The 16,584-nt window shown below is 37.2% G+C and overlaps 1 protein-coding gene across 1 annotated transcript in view; it reads left to right on the forward strand.

Annotated features, from left to right (window-relative positions):
- The window catches only part of NBAS (NBAS subunit of NRZ tethering complex), a 162,541-nt gene that overhangs the window by 34,986 nt on the left and 110,971 nt on the right, over positions 1-16,584 (forward strand). The window contains exons 22-28 of the mRNA XM_063424697.1: positions 9,081-9,164; positions 9,598-9,751; positions 11,110-11,295; positions 12,332-12,505; positions 13,464-13,597; positions 14,335-14,397; positions 15,045-15,167. Of these exons, the coding sequence (XP_063280767.1) occupies positions 9,081-9,164; positions 9,598-9,751; positions 11,110-11,295; positions 12,332-12,505; positions 13,464-13,597; positions 14,335-14,397; positions 15,045-15,167 (918 nt within the window). The remainder of the gene's footprint in view (positions 1-9,080; positions 9,165-9,597; positions 9,752-11,109; positions 11,296-12,331; positions 12,506-13,463; positions 13,598-14,334; positions 14,398-15,044; positions 15,168-16,584) is intronic.

A 16,584-nucleotide genomic window follows, 5' to 3' on the forward strand; every position in this document is an offset into this window, starting at 1 on the left:
GCATGGAAGAGGTTTCAGGCCAGAAGCAGCCGTCACATAACTTCCTGTAGCCTGTGAGCTGAACTGTGGCCGTGCTGTTTATCCACAGAACATCATCAGTATCTCCTTTGTATTTCTGGCTAGTTAATGCTGGATTTGTCCTGACTTTATCTACCATGTGTGTCTTTTGGCTGCATAGTCCTGAACTGGAGTTTGGCTTGCCTTGTCCAATCTTCTAATGAAGTGTATTGTTGCCATTGTCTCATCTCTTTGGTGTTCTTTTACAAGGTTCAGAATGAAATTTCTCCCAGGAACATTCATTATGTTTTATAAATGTACACTGCTGAAGCAGTATTTTCACGATTTGGTGGCAGATGGCTTTGATCTTACTTGAAGTTCAGCTTTGTCTTTAAAATAGCTTTTACAAAATCAAAATAGGCTATTGCCTCACAATTTTAATTGTATACATGAAGAAGAAAACCCACAGTGAGCTTCTGAACTGTGCTTTTGTAGTGTTAGCTGACATTTCTGATGTTCAGATTATTCATTCTCGGTTGTTTAGGAGGGAAGAAAGTTTCCCTCTCCCCAAATTTTATTAGAGGTTAACCATATCATTAAAACATAGCTTGATTTGTTTATATGCAATCAGTTATAACTTTCCCCTCTGGTGGCAGAGCTGCTTCACAAGACCTGTCATTGCAGTGTGCACAGCAGGGATTACAAAGGTTAGTTATCTGTGGCCGCCAAAAGCAGCGGGATACCTTTTCCAGTGGTTTATGGAGATCAGTTTTCCCAAAATGCACGTTTTAGGCAGCAGCTGTACTTCAGCCTTGATAAATTTGTCACATTCTATGGATGTTTCTGGAAAATGAAGCACTGTTCTCTCTGCCTACTGAATCTGTATCCTGTAGTATATTGAACAATTGGAAACTTAAAATATGTCTAAGCAGTTCTGCAGTTGCATTTACTAATTCACTGTTCAGATACTATAATGAAAGAAAAGAATGTTTTTGTGCAATATGAACAACATGTCACAGCTGTTTGAGACTGTGTATCTGGGATGCATTTCTTATATTTCATCCTCAACTATGGAATAATTGTGACATAACAAAACTGTTTCAGAGACGTAAGATTTGCAGAGCAACACAAAGTGGCATTGATTTCCCTACTGCTCTCTGGGAAGATACAGATTTTGAACAAATGAGTTCTAAATTAAATTAAAAGATAACGTTTTAGTTATTTTATGTGTGTAACACACAGTCTTCCAAATGAGGAGGAAAGTAAGTGTTTCTAATAATATTTTTCAGACAGGGAGACATGATTAAAAAAGACAAAGCAAAATGCCCCAAACATACTTCTAGAAACATCAATGTCCTTCACCAAAAGATACTGCTTCATAAATGTGTTGGGGCAAATTGCACTTTGCATTCAGTGTGGATGAGTTTACAAGGGAAAAGATTTAACAAAAAATATTCTGAATTTTCAACTTGAAGAGTCGTGGAGACAGATTTGTTGTATGAAATGTTTAAAAGGGTAAAAAAAAGCAAACCCATACAGTTGGTATTGGTAATGGAGAAAATTGGAATGTGACCTTAAAACTGAGTTAGAACTTCTTTTGAAAACCTGTTCTTGGAGAGAAAAATAAATCTGCAGGTTTCAATGAATGCTGTTGGTAGGATACAGAAACTACAATAGAATGGACTTCTTTTGTCAAAGAAAAGAATGGGAAGAATTACTAAGCCAATGTAAACAATAGAGTGAAAAGAGCAATACAGGAAAAGTCAGCTCTTTTTGAAGGAATAGAGTTGAATACATCTATAATCAGTCACTTTACTGGATTCCAGTGATGTTTATTCTGATGTTGAAAAGAGAGAAGGGTAAAGGGTGGGGGAGAAGCAGTGGCTCAGGAAAAAATAAAAAATACCTCAAAGCCATGCTAATATTTGCATATAGTTTCAGTATGGCACAGGTGATGTTTTCTTTAGTTGGGAAAGAAAGCAACCAGCCTTAGTGACTACAGCGATCTGTCGCTGCTGGCCATGTCTGGAATGCCAAGTGCATGGGAATGCAGACTTAACCTGCACGTGTCTCTGACCTCAGTGGGATTTCAGTTCCAAGAACAAACCTGCAGAGTTGTGTGGTACAAGGAGAGTGAACTCTGCATGCAGGAGCACAGTGTATACATATACAATAGGCTGCTTGTGCATGCTGACTGCACCACTTCAGCCCTGCATGATCTCTGGTGTGCAGGGCATGTGTGGAGGTTCTGATGTGAGCTGGATTTGCAGTACAGATGTTGTAAACAAAAGCATGGTAGAAAAATGGGAGTTCTCCCTCTTTTCAGATCTGTGTTCACATCTGTATCTCTGTCCCATCTGTGTGCGTGTTTTTGAATTTCCGACTGCAATGGTGTTTTGACACCTGAAGTCTTTCTCAGCTGGCTTGCCTCCATTTTAACAACTACTTTTTCAGTTTCCTTGCTCTCTGTTTCTGCATGAGTCACTGAATTACTGACAATAGAAATCTGAGGGGAAGAAAAGTCTGTGCTAAAGCGTAGGTATCAGCTAAGAACAAACCTTGTGATAAATGTTGAGATAAATACAGTGTTGTAATCCTTGCCTTTATAAAGGGCTTAGGTACAGGGATGTCTCATCCTTTGCTTGTGTCAAGACTGGTTTATTCCAGTCCTTTTATTTAATTTCAAATAAAAGAGTTTTTATTAACTCTTGAGAATGAGGAGACATGGTAAGGACAGTTGGATACAGTAATGTAGGGGGCAAGAGGGAATTACATTTTGTTTGTGTTGTTGAGAACGTAAATGGAGTTAGGAGTCAGCTCTGAGTGCTGTGGGTTCTGCTGGGGTTTTTTTGTGTGTGTGTTCTGAGCTCACCAGGAAACTTGCCAGTTAAGAGTGATTTTACATAAATGCTGATTTCTGCTAACTAGGAAGAAAAATCTTGCAGCTGTATCTTTTTTGGTGGTGTTTTCTTTAAGCTTTTAGAGAAGATGGTTTCTTGAATCCTGCTTGACTCTTGGTGAGAATTTAAAAAACCAAAATTCCTTTCTCATCTTATTCCAGTGGTAAACCTGAATACTTTTAAAAAGGCAAATGGAGCCAGAGCAGAAAATACTTTAAAAAGTATTTTCCATGGCTTATCTATACACCTGACTTAAAATATTTTAACTTTTTCTGCTGTGAGAAGGGGGAAAAAAAGATAGAGGTAGACATTTTGCAGTCAAGATAGCACTGCATGACAATTCTTTCCCATGAAATGAAAAATATTTTCCTCTCTAGTGTTTCACAGTGATGTCTGTTAATAAGCTTTTATGAAAGACTTTTGAAGTATGCTTTTAGCACTTCTGGAATTGAGGTGTCTGGACAACTGTAGGTTTCACTGCTTCAGAACCTCATGCTGAAACGTGAGATCGTTCTTGGTAGGTTTGGCCAGAAAGCAAATGGTCAACAGTAGTTTTCAGGAGAGGAAAATAGGTACAGGCAAGCACACTGCAAAACTTACTTGAAGTTTCTCAAGTGAGAAGTAACATGTGTTTAGAGTATATGGCTCAAATATCCTCACCTAGGTGTTTTCTAGATGTAGTAAACTTTCATGAGACTTTATTCCAGGAATTCATTGTGTTTTTGAACCCAGGTCACATGGTGGTTTATCTTCTGTGCCATGCAGCAGGTAGTTAACAGCTTAGTGAAGTATTGTGTAAAACAGTATCTGCTGTTTATTGTAAATGAGGCCTAGTCTTACCAGTGTTTACACTCTTGTAGGAAGTAAGAACAGTGAAATACCATTTCCCATTTAAGTGAAATGATTACATGAACAACATGGTATCAGTCTTGACATATTGTTTCTTTCTTCTGGCATTCTTCAATCTGCTCTGGCATTTAGAAAAGGGAGATCATACACTTCTTGCCTCTAGTCATTCATATTGCTTGTCTTTGTACTTTTCACCTTTATTTTCATTGTACCCTTTTGAGAAAACTGGCAGAGAGAGGCAGAGCTACACGTTGCTTCGTCACTTGATGGATTTTGGAGTTGCAGGGAAAGGGGGAAGGAAAGAAACTTTCATAGAGGACAAAGTCTGGGAACTTGAATTGAGTGATATCTTTCTTAACCATTACTTTTTTTAAGCAGTAAGTTTTGAGCTTCAGTTGACATTATAAACCTGGGATGTTAGGGAAATTATTTTCCATGTAGTCTGTCTGTAATTCATGACTTCTGTTTGGGAAGGATTTTATTTTGAAGTCCATTAAAAAAATAATTGAAGCAGTTGGAATTTGAGGGCAAACCCAAGTGGCTTTTGTATTATAGGGATAGGGAAGAAAGTATCAATTTTTAGGTGGAAAGAGGGAAATGCAAATTATTGCCTGAAAATAGTTAGGGATATGGGGTGATTGCATGTCTGCAAAATGAAGCATTTGCTAGTGGCTGTTGACTTTAAGCCAGGGTGAGTAATGATTACATAAAAATTAAACTTTTTAGTCTCTAATAATGGTTTATCAGAGTCAGTAAAGTAACTCAACTATGTTAAGAATAATTGGAGGTTAGAAACATGTAATTTGTATTGTTACATAAGCCAGTTAAAAATGTGCAAGTTTTGCCAGCTTTCATTGTAAACCTTTTGTGCTACTGAATCTGTAAAGAAATGACTTCTTAATGGGAAGTATATGTCCTGGGTGCAACTTCACCACATCTGTGGCAAGTATGCTGGATATGACAGCAAAATTATGCAGAATATGTTCAATATGTTATCTGGCAATACAGGCTTGGCTCAGTCGATTTTTTTAAACTTTTTTTTTCTTCTATTTTTTTGCCTTCCAATCTCATATGGAGAGATGGTAGCATTAGGATTGTGTGTTTTGACATGTCCTGGTTCCTTGTCATTCAGATGTCATTCATGCAGGGTGGTTTTAAATTTGCATTCTAAACATCTGTGTTTGTTTCTTTGTAGTAATTTTCTCTTAATAATTGGTTAGTCTAAAGAGGAGGATGTTCAAGTTTAAATATCCGTTAAATTTGTGCACTTCCTTCCCTGCTATTTTGCATGACTTTTCTCTCAATAACAACCAAAGCAACCACTGGATGAACAGCCAAACCAAAGACAATTTCTCCACATTTTCTTCTGGGCTTCTGAGATGAGATAGGAAGATTTATTCAGGTGGGATGCGCTTACTTAAGAGAGTCATGAAAGTGCAGGTAATTACTGGGAACAAGACTTTGCGTTCAGAATAAATACAGTAAGTGACATATGCTGCAATTTTCTGAAGGGTTCTTGCTGTAATTATTCACTTACTGTGCGTATCCCCTATTGCTCAGGTAAATCCATCAGAGACTCTTGCAAAAGCCAGCTTTTGAAAGAGAGGGTAGGGGCACAGTTTGTGTTCTCTTTAGTAGAATAGTGTAATAGTTTATGTTGGAAAAGACCTTAAGATCAAGTCCAGCTTCAAACCTAACACTGCCAAGTTCACCTCTGAACCATGTCCTTAAGTGCCACACCTCCATGTCTTTTAAATATCTTCCAGGGATGGAGACTCGGCCAAGAGGTGAGTGAGAGAGCTGGCAGAGAGGGTCAGACCTTGTTTTACAGGTTCTGTGGTACTCTTTGGGCTGTTCTGAGTGGAGCTGTGGGAAGGAGTGAGTCTAAGGGAAGGGCAGGATCTAGTGCACGTTCTTTGCTTTCTGGTTCTTCAGCCTCTGAAACTGCTCAGGCCCTCAGGGTACTTTCAGAGCTTCTGTTGCCATCTGGTCCTTGCCAACAACTAAATATCTTCTTGCCCCTGTAGTTTATAAAAAAGCAATTGTTATTTTATTGTTTCACTAATAAAGTAATGATCTTAAATGGACCTGTAGGATTTGACTACATCAAATAATTTTAACAAAGTGCATTACAATTTTTGGAGACAGAATAATAGATAAGACATTAGTATGTGAGCTAATGTTGGAGGAAAAAGCTATCTGCAATGTGAAATTGGAATTGGTACCTGAAAATCTCCTTGTAATGTTATTCTGGCATAGTAGTTTTCCAGACATTTGAAACAGTTCTTGAAATTAACCCTTGTCTATCCATTGCTGTATAAAAGCTCCCTTCTTTTCCCCATTAAGAAGGTGGTTCATATTAAAAAAAAAAACCTACCTAATTTCCCCTAAAGAACATCAACACAAAAACCTTAAATCCAACCAAACAACTGAAAAGCCAAACAAGCCCCCTGTCACATGGAAACAGGAGGTCTCCTCAAACCCTTGATTAGTCTGAGACCCTCGTGCCAGACTGGTCTGTCAGTGTCCCATTACGGGGACTCTTCATGGAGTGGTGCTAGGTTGGAGGGCAGTACCATGCCAGTGACCCCTCCTGGGTCTCCACACCTTTATTCAAGTGTGTTCCCCACTGCCAGTGGTGCCTGCCCCCTTGAAGGACTCAGGCTTACAGTTTATGGAATAACACTCTTTGTTAACAAAATTGTGACAGGTTAAGGTTCGAGTATTGCTGGTGATAGTATCTGACTGCAAAAAGGTATTCAAAGCATTATGTATTACGTGATATAATAAGCTCTAATCCCTAGCAAAAGTTAGCTCAAGATACTCATTCAGTGTGCATGGAACATGGTTCTTACCCAGTGGACATCCCTGTGGGGAATTACCATTGGGAGAAGACAGGTTCAGCCCATCACAGGATCCCACAAGTTATGATGGACTCTTCCCTGACTTCTCCTCATTCTTAACTTTTATACTATTTTCATATTTAAGTGAAGAAATTAGTATAAAAGTATACACTTTTATACCTGTTCAGTGAGGGTTTGGAGGTACCTTGGAGGCAGGGAATGTTGGTATAGTATCTGATAAAACACTGGGATGGGAATATGCACCAGTCCAAGGAGAGTCTTTTTGCCATGGCTGATGATTCAACGGCAAGACATCTTCCTTTATCTCCTTAGGGTTTTAGCTGCTCTGTGATTTAGCTAAAAAGTAGTGCTGAATTCCCTCCTCTGCAGGGATTTCAGCAGAGCCTGGCCATGGGGTCTCTGGTCTGCTCCAGACTTAATTTAGTCCCCCTTAGCATATATAGTGTGGGGGAAGTCAAGCACACTGACCTCATTCCATGCAGGGAGGAGCAGCTGCATTTTCCTCTATAATTTCCATGCTGTTACAGCTTTGTGTATAACTTTCCACTTGTCTTTAATTTTACTCGCAGTCTTTTCCCCTCCTTCACGCTGTCCTGCTTCCCCAAACAAAAAAACTAACTAACCAACCAACCAACATCCCCTTGAAATGTCTTCTTAAACCTACTGGGAAATTATTGAGAAAAATTTGCTAAGAGGTGAAATTGTCTTAGACAAATTTTGTTCTGTTTTCTGTTAAACAGGACACAGAAAAGGAGAGCATTATCAGTTGAAATATCAAGCCTTGCTTGTACTGTCTTGATTTTATATTTTGGAAGACAGTATTAATCAGACTTTGGCTTTTCTGGTGTTTGACATTTCAGCTGATATTGAGAATTTTTTCACTGTAAACTGGGACTTCCATAATAACATTTTCATGTATGACATTTGAAAAATGACTATATTAATTTAGTTTATGAAGTCAGTTTTAAACATTAAATTATTGGTAAATGATGTTATTTAAGATTTAAACAACTCCAGCACCCCTTATCCCCAAAATGTATGGGCTGATGATGAGTCTTTCAAAAATAGGAAAGTGGCTTTATTCCTGTTGATACCACAAATGTTAGTTTGGAGTTTTCTTTATGGATTATTTTTTAATGATGTTGCTACATGGTGCATAATTATAAACACAGCCATGGAACTGTTCAGGTGAGCTAGAATTGAAAGCAGGTGTTGCTATAGCTCTGACACTGGAATTAGCAGCTTTCCATCCTCACCCTTTCATTTGTTTGACTTCTATAATCTGCAAACCTGTCTCCACCATTTTACTGTTGGATTACTACAGCATGTATAATTTGGAATGACTGTCTTAAAACACAAGGGATTGCTTGCTAATGCACAGGGGAGGGAAAGAAAAGAGTGACCAGTGTCACTTCTGGGTGTATGGGGCAGGGCAGTTCAGAAGCATGCCTTGCTTTCTTTCAGTGAGTTTATTGGCTGTTGCTAAATGAGGTGGAGTTACTGATTTTTAGCTTATTGTTTCGACTCTTACTATATTGTGAAATTGATTTGTTGTGTTTACTTTTAAGCTACTGAGTTACAGTACTACTCTTCAAGGGATAAGATTGTGTCAGTTTATAAATAGGGATTTCTATGTAGTATTGCTGTTGCTGTTTATGTTCAGGGTCAGGAGAAAATGGATTAAATTCGAATAGCTTATTGTTCCGGAATGCTGCAACTCTAATGTCGCTACTTCGTACATGGTTTGTTTCTTATTTCTTACAAGTGCCAGAACCTATAAAGTTCTTCTCTTTCCCATTGATTATGTTCTGCATAGCTGGACATGGTTTTTCAGTGTTTTATGGTGCATAAAGAGCTAGCCTTATACACCAAGCCATAACTAGTCATTCTAGTAATAATCCATGATATTCTTAACCTGCATCTTAAACAATTTTTTTTTCTTCAACCTCAATATTTAGAGGATGTTTCACTGTAGAAGTTTGTAGTCAGAAACATTAAACTTGAGAAGATCAGTAGAGCAGGGCATTTGTAGCTAAAATTTGAACAAATGTATTTTTTTTTTTCAAATTGTGAGTATCATAGGTTTTTGCTCATTTCAGGCCTTTGTGTGATAGCATATGAAGTCAGAATAGTCAGTGTGAAATAGTAAAAACTCTGAAAATATATAATGAATTTTTACTTTAGCTACTTAAAGTGTCTTAAAGTCAGTAAGAAAATTCACTAATCTTTTTTATTTACTCTTTAGTGTTATAGGTAGAAAATGGGTTTATATGGATAACATACAGGCAAAACCACACTTTTAAAGCTACATTAAGAAGTAATGAAACTTAAATAATTGATACTGTAATTGACTGATGTGCTTATTATGAATTCACTGAAATATTTTTGTATGATTTGTATTCCATTGAGTGCCATAACAAATTAAAAAGACATAAAACTATGTAAAGCTTCTCTTTTTATGTTATACCAGCTACAAGAAGGGGACATTGAAAATTCTTCCTTGGAATGAGCAGAAACATCGTGAAGAAGACTGGTGTGAAAAACCAGAATGCAGGTAAGTATATATAAAAACAAAAATATCAAGAATTTATTTACTATTTTTTAAAATGTCAGAATTGACCCAGTAAGACTCATTTCTTATTTTTGTACACACTAACTTGTGTTTTCAGCTTTCTTGGGGAGACTGACTGAGCAAATGGAAAGCAGAGGTTGTGCAAACCCGAATCTTCAGTAGAGAGCATTCTTTCTTTCATGATCTATCACATGTTTGAAATATCTTACTTGTTCAGTAGAGAGGATTCTTTCTTTCATGATCTATCTCCTGTTCAAAAGCTCTTAGTAGTTCCTTTGCTGACAAAAACTAACATTCTCTGTGGTAGGTTGATCGTATCATTTTCTTTCAGAAGTTTTAGGAAAAAGACTGATGTTAAAAAAAAACCACAGATAAACAAATACATACTTAAAGGTATCCTTACTTTTTTTTAAAGGATGGTTATTGAACCAACTTTGCAAGATGAAGGCCAGTTTCTCTATGAAATGCAACCTGAGTTACTGAAGTACAGGACTACTGACCTTTCTGTAGATCTCGTCACTGATTGGTATTTGAGCAGAGCGCAGGAAATTGAAGAATATGCAATGCAGGTGAGAACAGCAGTGAGGAAATGGTGATGTCTGAGCAGCCTTCTTCAACAGAATCCTTAACAGTCTTAATGCATATTAATAGGACACTTTTCTCTCAGTAATGTACACTGTCTCAACTTCATTATGGCTTTTGGAATACTTGTTTTTTCTTTTGAAGTGTACTTAGACTTGCTCTAAAGTTTACTCAGCCAAATAATTAATCCATAGAAATGAATAAGAAAGCCAGTAGATTCTATTTCATTTGGTTCACCATAGCTCTTTTGTAATCCATGAAAACTGTTTCTCATTGCATTTTGTGTTTGTAACTAAGGGAGGGAAAGTTGTGTGCTGCATGGTGGGAAATGTTTTTATTTCCTGTCTCATGCTACTGTGTTATGTGTATTGATATGTGTCAGTCACACATGTCACTGTCATGCCAATAAAGGGTATCACTGTGATTTCTCCTGGCAGTTCTATTGTGTGTCTGTGGGGCTACCATGCAGCTTGTTTCTGCTTGATTTTCTGTGTATGTTAAGAGTGTTTGAAGCGCTCTGAGATAAAGATAAGCACTGCACGTAAGGGCAGAGCTCATCACTCATGTGCTCTGGTATTTTACTGCTTCTCAAACCAATTTAGCTGCATGAAAAGCAGCGTAACTGAAAGTATCACTATGGGTTAGTTCTGATGAGTGAGTTCTTCTTTTCTACAAGCTTGCACTCCACCGGGGCTCTTTTTAATCATAGTTGCCTGTGATCTTAACAGCCAGTCAGTAGGTATGAAAATAAAAGCCATTTCCAAGGATCAGTTAAATTACATAACATATAAATTAAATTCCACTCTGCTCTTCAAGACTTATGTCTGCCTTGCTGAATATTTACAGCCAGTATTGTGTTCTTTGAAATCAAAACAGAACCTTTCATATAAAGGTAGTTTGTGTCACTAGGGAAAAAAACTGTCATTGGTTTTTGTGACATAAAATACAACAATTAAAATTATTAAATCATGGTCAGCTAGAAAAGTCATCTTTACCAGATTGTCTTAGTTTAAAGCAATCTTTCATATTCCATATACTGAGATGAGCTGTGTGTGATCTCCAGAAGGATTAATATTGTCATTTACATGCATCTGTATTGTGCATCTTGGTTAAAAGCATATAACAATACCATCCCCCAAGATTAAGCATTTTATGTGGCCTTTATAAAGCTGAGAAGGGCAATCCATTTTGAAATATACAGTACACCAAAAAAAAAAAAAAAATTAGGAACTTCAAATTGCCTATTAAGCAACAGGGTAATAAAACAGCTGCACAGCCAGGACACAGATTGAAGTTGGTGTCTGGCAAACAGTTGTACAGCAGTGTTTCTTTAATGATGTTTCAGGTTGACTGTGCTCTGTCCCTTGTTCGTCTCGGCATGGAGAGGAACATCCCTGGTCTGCAGGTGCTTTGTGACAATCTGATCACTCTTGAGACAGTGGTTTATGAGACTGAGGGTGATCGAACTTTGACTTTGAAGGAACTTTTAGAGATGAAGGACATTGAGAAGCTGAGACTGTTGATGAAGAATGTAAGTACTTTGAATAAATCAGTAAGTATACCTTCAAATCCAATAACTCAGGTTACCCTGGATCCTGTGTATATAAAGACACTGACATTTTTCTGATGAACCTCCATCTTTAATTCAATAAAAATTCTACATTTTCACTGTTCCGTTGTTGTTGTGGTAGGGTTTATTTATTTTTCTTTCTTTCTAACAAGAGCTAAATTTGCTCAGTTTTCTCGAAGACTCACTTTATCCCTGCCTGCAGACTCAAGGTTAATAAATCTTACTTAGAAAGCTGTAAATTGCTTTTTCATTGGCCTTTTCTAAAGATCTTCAGTATTGCTTTTGATGATGCTGCAGATACAATATTGAATGTGTTCCTTAGATGTTTTTTGTGTCTTTAAATATTGTCAAGCAATTTTAATATTTGCCTCTGAACCAGATATGTGTTTTTATCTCTGTATTGAGCTTGAGCATGACATTTCAGAATAGAAAAGGACCTCTTGGAAGGGTTGAAAAATAGCTAAAGATGGAACTAAAAGACCTCTTGGAAAGGTTGAAAAATAGCTAGAGATGGAACTAAGTATGGATCTGTTGAAGAACACATAAGCACCAGAGGAAAATAGGAGAATACTTAGAAATTAAATTTAATTATTTTTTTTTGTTTTGTGTTGGTGATTGGTTGGTTGGTTTTGGATTTATATAGCCACTCATCACTTGTTTTTCCATCTTGCATTCCTGCTGAATTTCTGAAAGTAATGCTACTCTGACATGCTTGCATGGTCTTTTACTCATTCTGCAAATGCAGGAGGAGGACAGGCTTTCCTCATATAATGTGATTTACTCCTGTTCTGCTCAGTTTCCCCAAGCCATTGGGTATGAAAAGAAGTTGTTTCAGTGCTTCATGATGTAGTGATCTGTTTGTGATAGGTGAAGATAACTGTTTCAGTTATATTGATCAAAAAAGGCTCTATTTGTTTTTTGCTTTTTCTGCTTGTCTTGGGCAATGAAGCTGAACCTGTTCTTGTATTTCCTTTCTGTATCTTTTTTTGCTTTCCAGTCCTCAGATGAAAAATATGTGAAGAATGTTTATCAGTGGATGATCCCTTTTCTCCACCGCTGTGAAAACCAGTCCCCTGGTCTTGCAAATGCCCTTTTTAAAGAATATTTAGTGACATTGGCAAAGGAAGACTTGACTCTACCTCTGAAGATATTTCAGAATTCAAAGCCTGCTGTAAGTAAAGAGCTCTGTTAATTCTACTGGTTTCCTTGGAAACTCTTGTCCTTAAGAGATTAATTCAGAAATAGAGTTAGTTCATCTAAGTCAGATCATCCTTCTGATCTGTCCCGTTTTCTTGGACCCGGGATTTGTTGTTTTAGAAAGCATTAAAGAGATTTTTACCATAAATGATAATGCAGCTAAACTGTCCTTGATGAGACTGGCAAAATAATGTAATAATGATTCTCGCTTAGTAGAATAAAAATTATTGAATGGATTCTTTGAAGTAATTTCCTGGTGACCTGTTTAAAGGGAATTCCTGGCATATTTCCTTTACAAAAAGTGGGTATGAAAGGGTTTAATAATCTCACTATTTTTTTCTTGAGGAATTTTACTAGTAGTAAATTTCTAGTTAATTCCCCCCTCTCCTGCCTTCCACAGCAAATGTAAAGACTAAAGTGGGGGCCATTAGGATTGAGGTGAGAGTTCAATGAGTAAGGGTTGAAGTTGCCTTCTGCATGAGTGTTTCATGCTCCTTCTATGGCTTAAATAATTATTCCAGAGCACAAAGGCACATAATTGCATGCTATTGAATGTTCTGAGTGTATGGACAGAAATCAACCAGCCAACCACAACCACAGCTCTTTTATGTATGTTGGTACTGTTGTACATACTAAATAAGTCTGACAAATGTTTGCAGCAGTTGCCTTCCTCTCTCCTGCACCCTCTCCACTTCTCAAACTCAGAAAGGGTATAATGGCATACCACTGTTCTTTCAAGTGCCTGTGCTGCAGAAAACTAGCCAAGATAAGTTTCGTATTGTTGACTTTACTAGGTTGTTAGCAAGAGACATTCTAATTGCACCTGAAGACAATATATTTACTTGGAGTACACATATTTTTGTAGTCAAAAGAAAATTAACTGTTGAATCAGAACAAGAAATAAAAACCAGTGTACTTTCTTTTCTTGTTAGTGTCAGCAAAAAATTATTCCTGATCAGGACCAGCTTATGATTACGGCGTTGGAGTGTATTTATAGCTGTGAGCGAGATGACCAGCTCTCTCTCTGTTATGACATTTTGGAATGCCTTCCACAAAGAGGATATGGGTAAACATTTTCAGCTGGTTATTTGTAAAGATTTTAGAAATATTAAATATAGTTGTGAATTAGAGCTTTAGAAAGGGTTGTTAAGTTACTAAAGGGCAGACAGAATTACTGGAATATTCTATTCACCTCTGAGCTGCCTTGAGTGTAATGTGTGTATCTAAATATTCTGCTGTGTACATACTCTACCAGTTAATGCAGCAAAACAAGAGTTAAAGTAGCAGCCTAGACCAAGGTTTCTGCATTGTTTCTTAGACTTTTATAGTCTGATGATTTGGGACCAAGTGTTAGTGCTGTCTTATTGGTTTTGTTACAGTAGTGGCATTTTGCACTTAACTTAAAAGCAGCAATATGTTGCTGTGAGAGAGGGAAGATAGAAAACCTATTGAGGGACAAGTAATGCTCAAGAAAGTGAAAGCTTGAAGAGGAGATATCCTGTGATCTGTGAGGTGCAAACTATTCTTCCAGTATCTTTTATATGAAGGAAGGAGAGAGCCTGAGAAAAGTCTAAGGAAGAAGGAAGACCTGTGCTCTTGGGAAACTGAGGGATCCTCCAAATTTTAACTGTCTTCACAGTAAGAAGCCCTATAGTTTTAATATTTCCAACTAAACATGTATTTGATTTTAATCAAGGAGTGTGTCAGACTGCTTATCTTCATATCTATGTAGGACAAATTAAAAGAGGAAATTATAAGGAGTATGTGTGTATGTATATGTTTAATTGTGTGATATCATTGCAGGCCTGAAACAGATAAAACTAACACTCTTCATGATGAAGTAGATGAACTGGAGCAAATTCTTAGGTATTTAATTTTGCTGAAGTAAATAGTGTATTCTAACATAAATTACTAGGCAGAACCAAGAATTTGCAGAAAAATATTTATCTTTATTTTAGTGCTGTCAACAAGATTATCTGAATTTTTTTATATTCAGAATATAGAAATTTTGAATGGTTTTATCTATTTTAATATTATAAATCTTTAGAGATCTTTTTCTTGGAATAAAAGTTGGGGGGGTTGTGTTTTGGTTTTTTTTCTGTTTCCTTTGGGTTTTTGGGGGGGATTTTGTTGGGGATATTTTTTTATTTTTTCTCTGGGGATTTGTTTGTTTTGTTTTATTTTTGGTGGAGTTTTTTTGGGGAGGTGGAAGAGGATTAACCTGAGGAATTTGTTTTGATCTTGGTACTCTGTAATGCTTTGAATGATCAAAGACTAAAACTGTGAAGATGTCATCAGGTATTGGCAGTATGTGTTTACCCTACGGTATTACTAATACGCTTATATTTTAAAAAACGTAGATAATGTTACTCTGGCTAATCTGTAGCGTGAGAGATTTTGTGGAGGCTGTTTGCGTTTGCAGTGCATGTTTTGAGAGAGCTTTGAGAGCCCTGCTGCAGCAGCAGCAGCAGTTTGAAGGTGCACGGGGCTCCAAAGCGCCGCTCTGTTTGCAGCGTGTCGGAGCTCCTGGAGAAGCACGGCCTGCAGAAGCCGGTGTCCTTCGTCAGGGACACCAAGGACAGCGCCGAGGAGGCGCGCGCGCTGATGGTCCGGCTGACGAGGCACACGGGGCGAAAGTTGGTATCCAGGGGACTGGGGGACAGCAGGGGGAGGGCGGTGAATGAAAAGAGCCTGCCTGCCTGCTGTGGAGCTGTGCTGTTCACCCAGCAGACAGTGTACAAAACACTTTTGTCGAACTGATGATTAACGTGATTAGAGTTCTGGCTGCATTCTCCACAGTCAAAAATCTCTGCCTGCCCTCAAACCTGCTTTGGTGTGTTTGTGTTCAAGTAAACAAGCTTAAAATGCTTGTTTATTACATCCAAAATATACTGCAGGATGATGAACTGTGAAAGTTAACAGATTGTAAAAGAGGTCCTTTAAGAACTATTTAATTTTATTGAGAATGTAGGATTTCTAAAATAATTTTTTGGTTTTTTTGGCATGTTTTCTTGGAACCCTTGTAATAGGGTAATTTATTGACTTTAGGTATTGATTCTACCACTTAGATTCCCAGTATAATTTTTCTAGTTTAACTCATCTTTCATTTAACTAATCTTTCAACTGTATATGAATTATTAAAGAGCTCTTGGTATAAGCAGATAAAAATTTTTGAATCCTGGGAAAACCAGCCATAACTGTGGGTGATTTTTCTTTCTTGTTTAAAGCAAATATGCACAACAGTTTATCCATGATGGTAGAGTGGTATTTATATTTTTAGTAGTCTGAAACCTTGTAAGACTTTAGAAAATTCTCTTTAGAAAGATTGAGACAATGCCTCTGCAGGAAGAATGTTGATTTTTTCAGCTGTATTGGAGACCCTTTGTTTTGCCAAAGTAAAAGCTAATGCCACACGAGAAAATCACTATTAGTTGGAACTAGCTCACGTAATTTAAAAAGGTTTTTTTTAATCTGAAAGGCTCAAGGTAACGTCAAAAAACATTCATAGTGCTTTTACTAGTAAAAGTTTTGGTAGAGCACAAGAAGTCAAAGCTTTGTGGATAAACAAAGATCCATAGATCCAGAGGGTCAGGAATCTGAATACCACTCAATTTTAAGAACAAAAATTAAGTTGTAGCTTTAGTCTGCTGTGATTGCATGCCATTGATTAGACCTTTGAGATTGCCTACAATGAACAGCACTTTAATGATCCTCTGTTGCTGTTACAGACTTGGTTTTTGCCCTGCAGTTCCCAGAGCAGCAGGAAGATAGCACTTCCAACTTCCTGATGTATTATGGAAAATTATCAAAACCTACTTGGGAGATCTTGGGAAAGATTGCTTAAATCCCTGTCTTATCCCACAAAAACCAGAAAAAGCAGTTTGGGTACTGCATTGTTGTCAAACCATTTTATACCACACACACTGTTTTAATATTAATTAATCTTAAAAGCCTTCTGTCTTTGAATCACTTCTGGTTAAAAGTCTAATTAAATACTGAAATAGCATTTGAGAAAACTCATATTTGAAGTAATGGAATCTACTGCTTTTTTAA

This window comes from Prinia subflava, chromosome 2, assembly GCF_021018805.1.
Source record: "Prinia subflava isolate CZ2003 ecotype Zambia chromosome 2, Cam_Psub_1.2, whole genome shotgun sequence".
Taxonomy (NCBI): domain Eukaryota; kingdom Metazoa; phylum Chordata; class Aves; order Passeriformes; family Cisticolidae; genus Prinia; species Prinia subflava.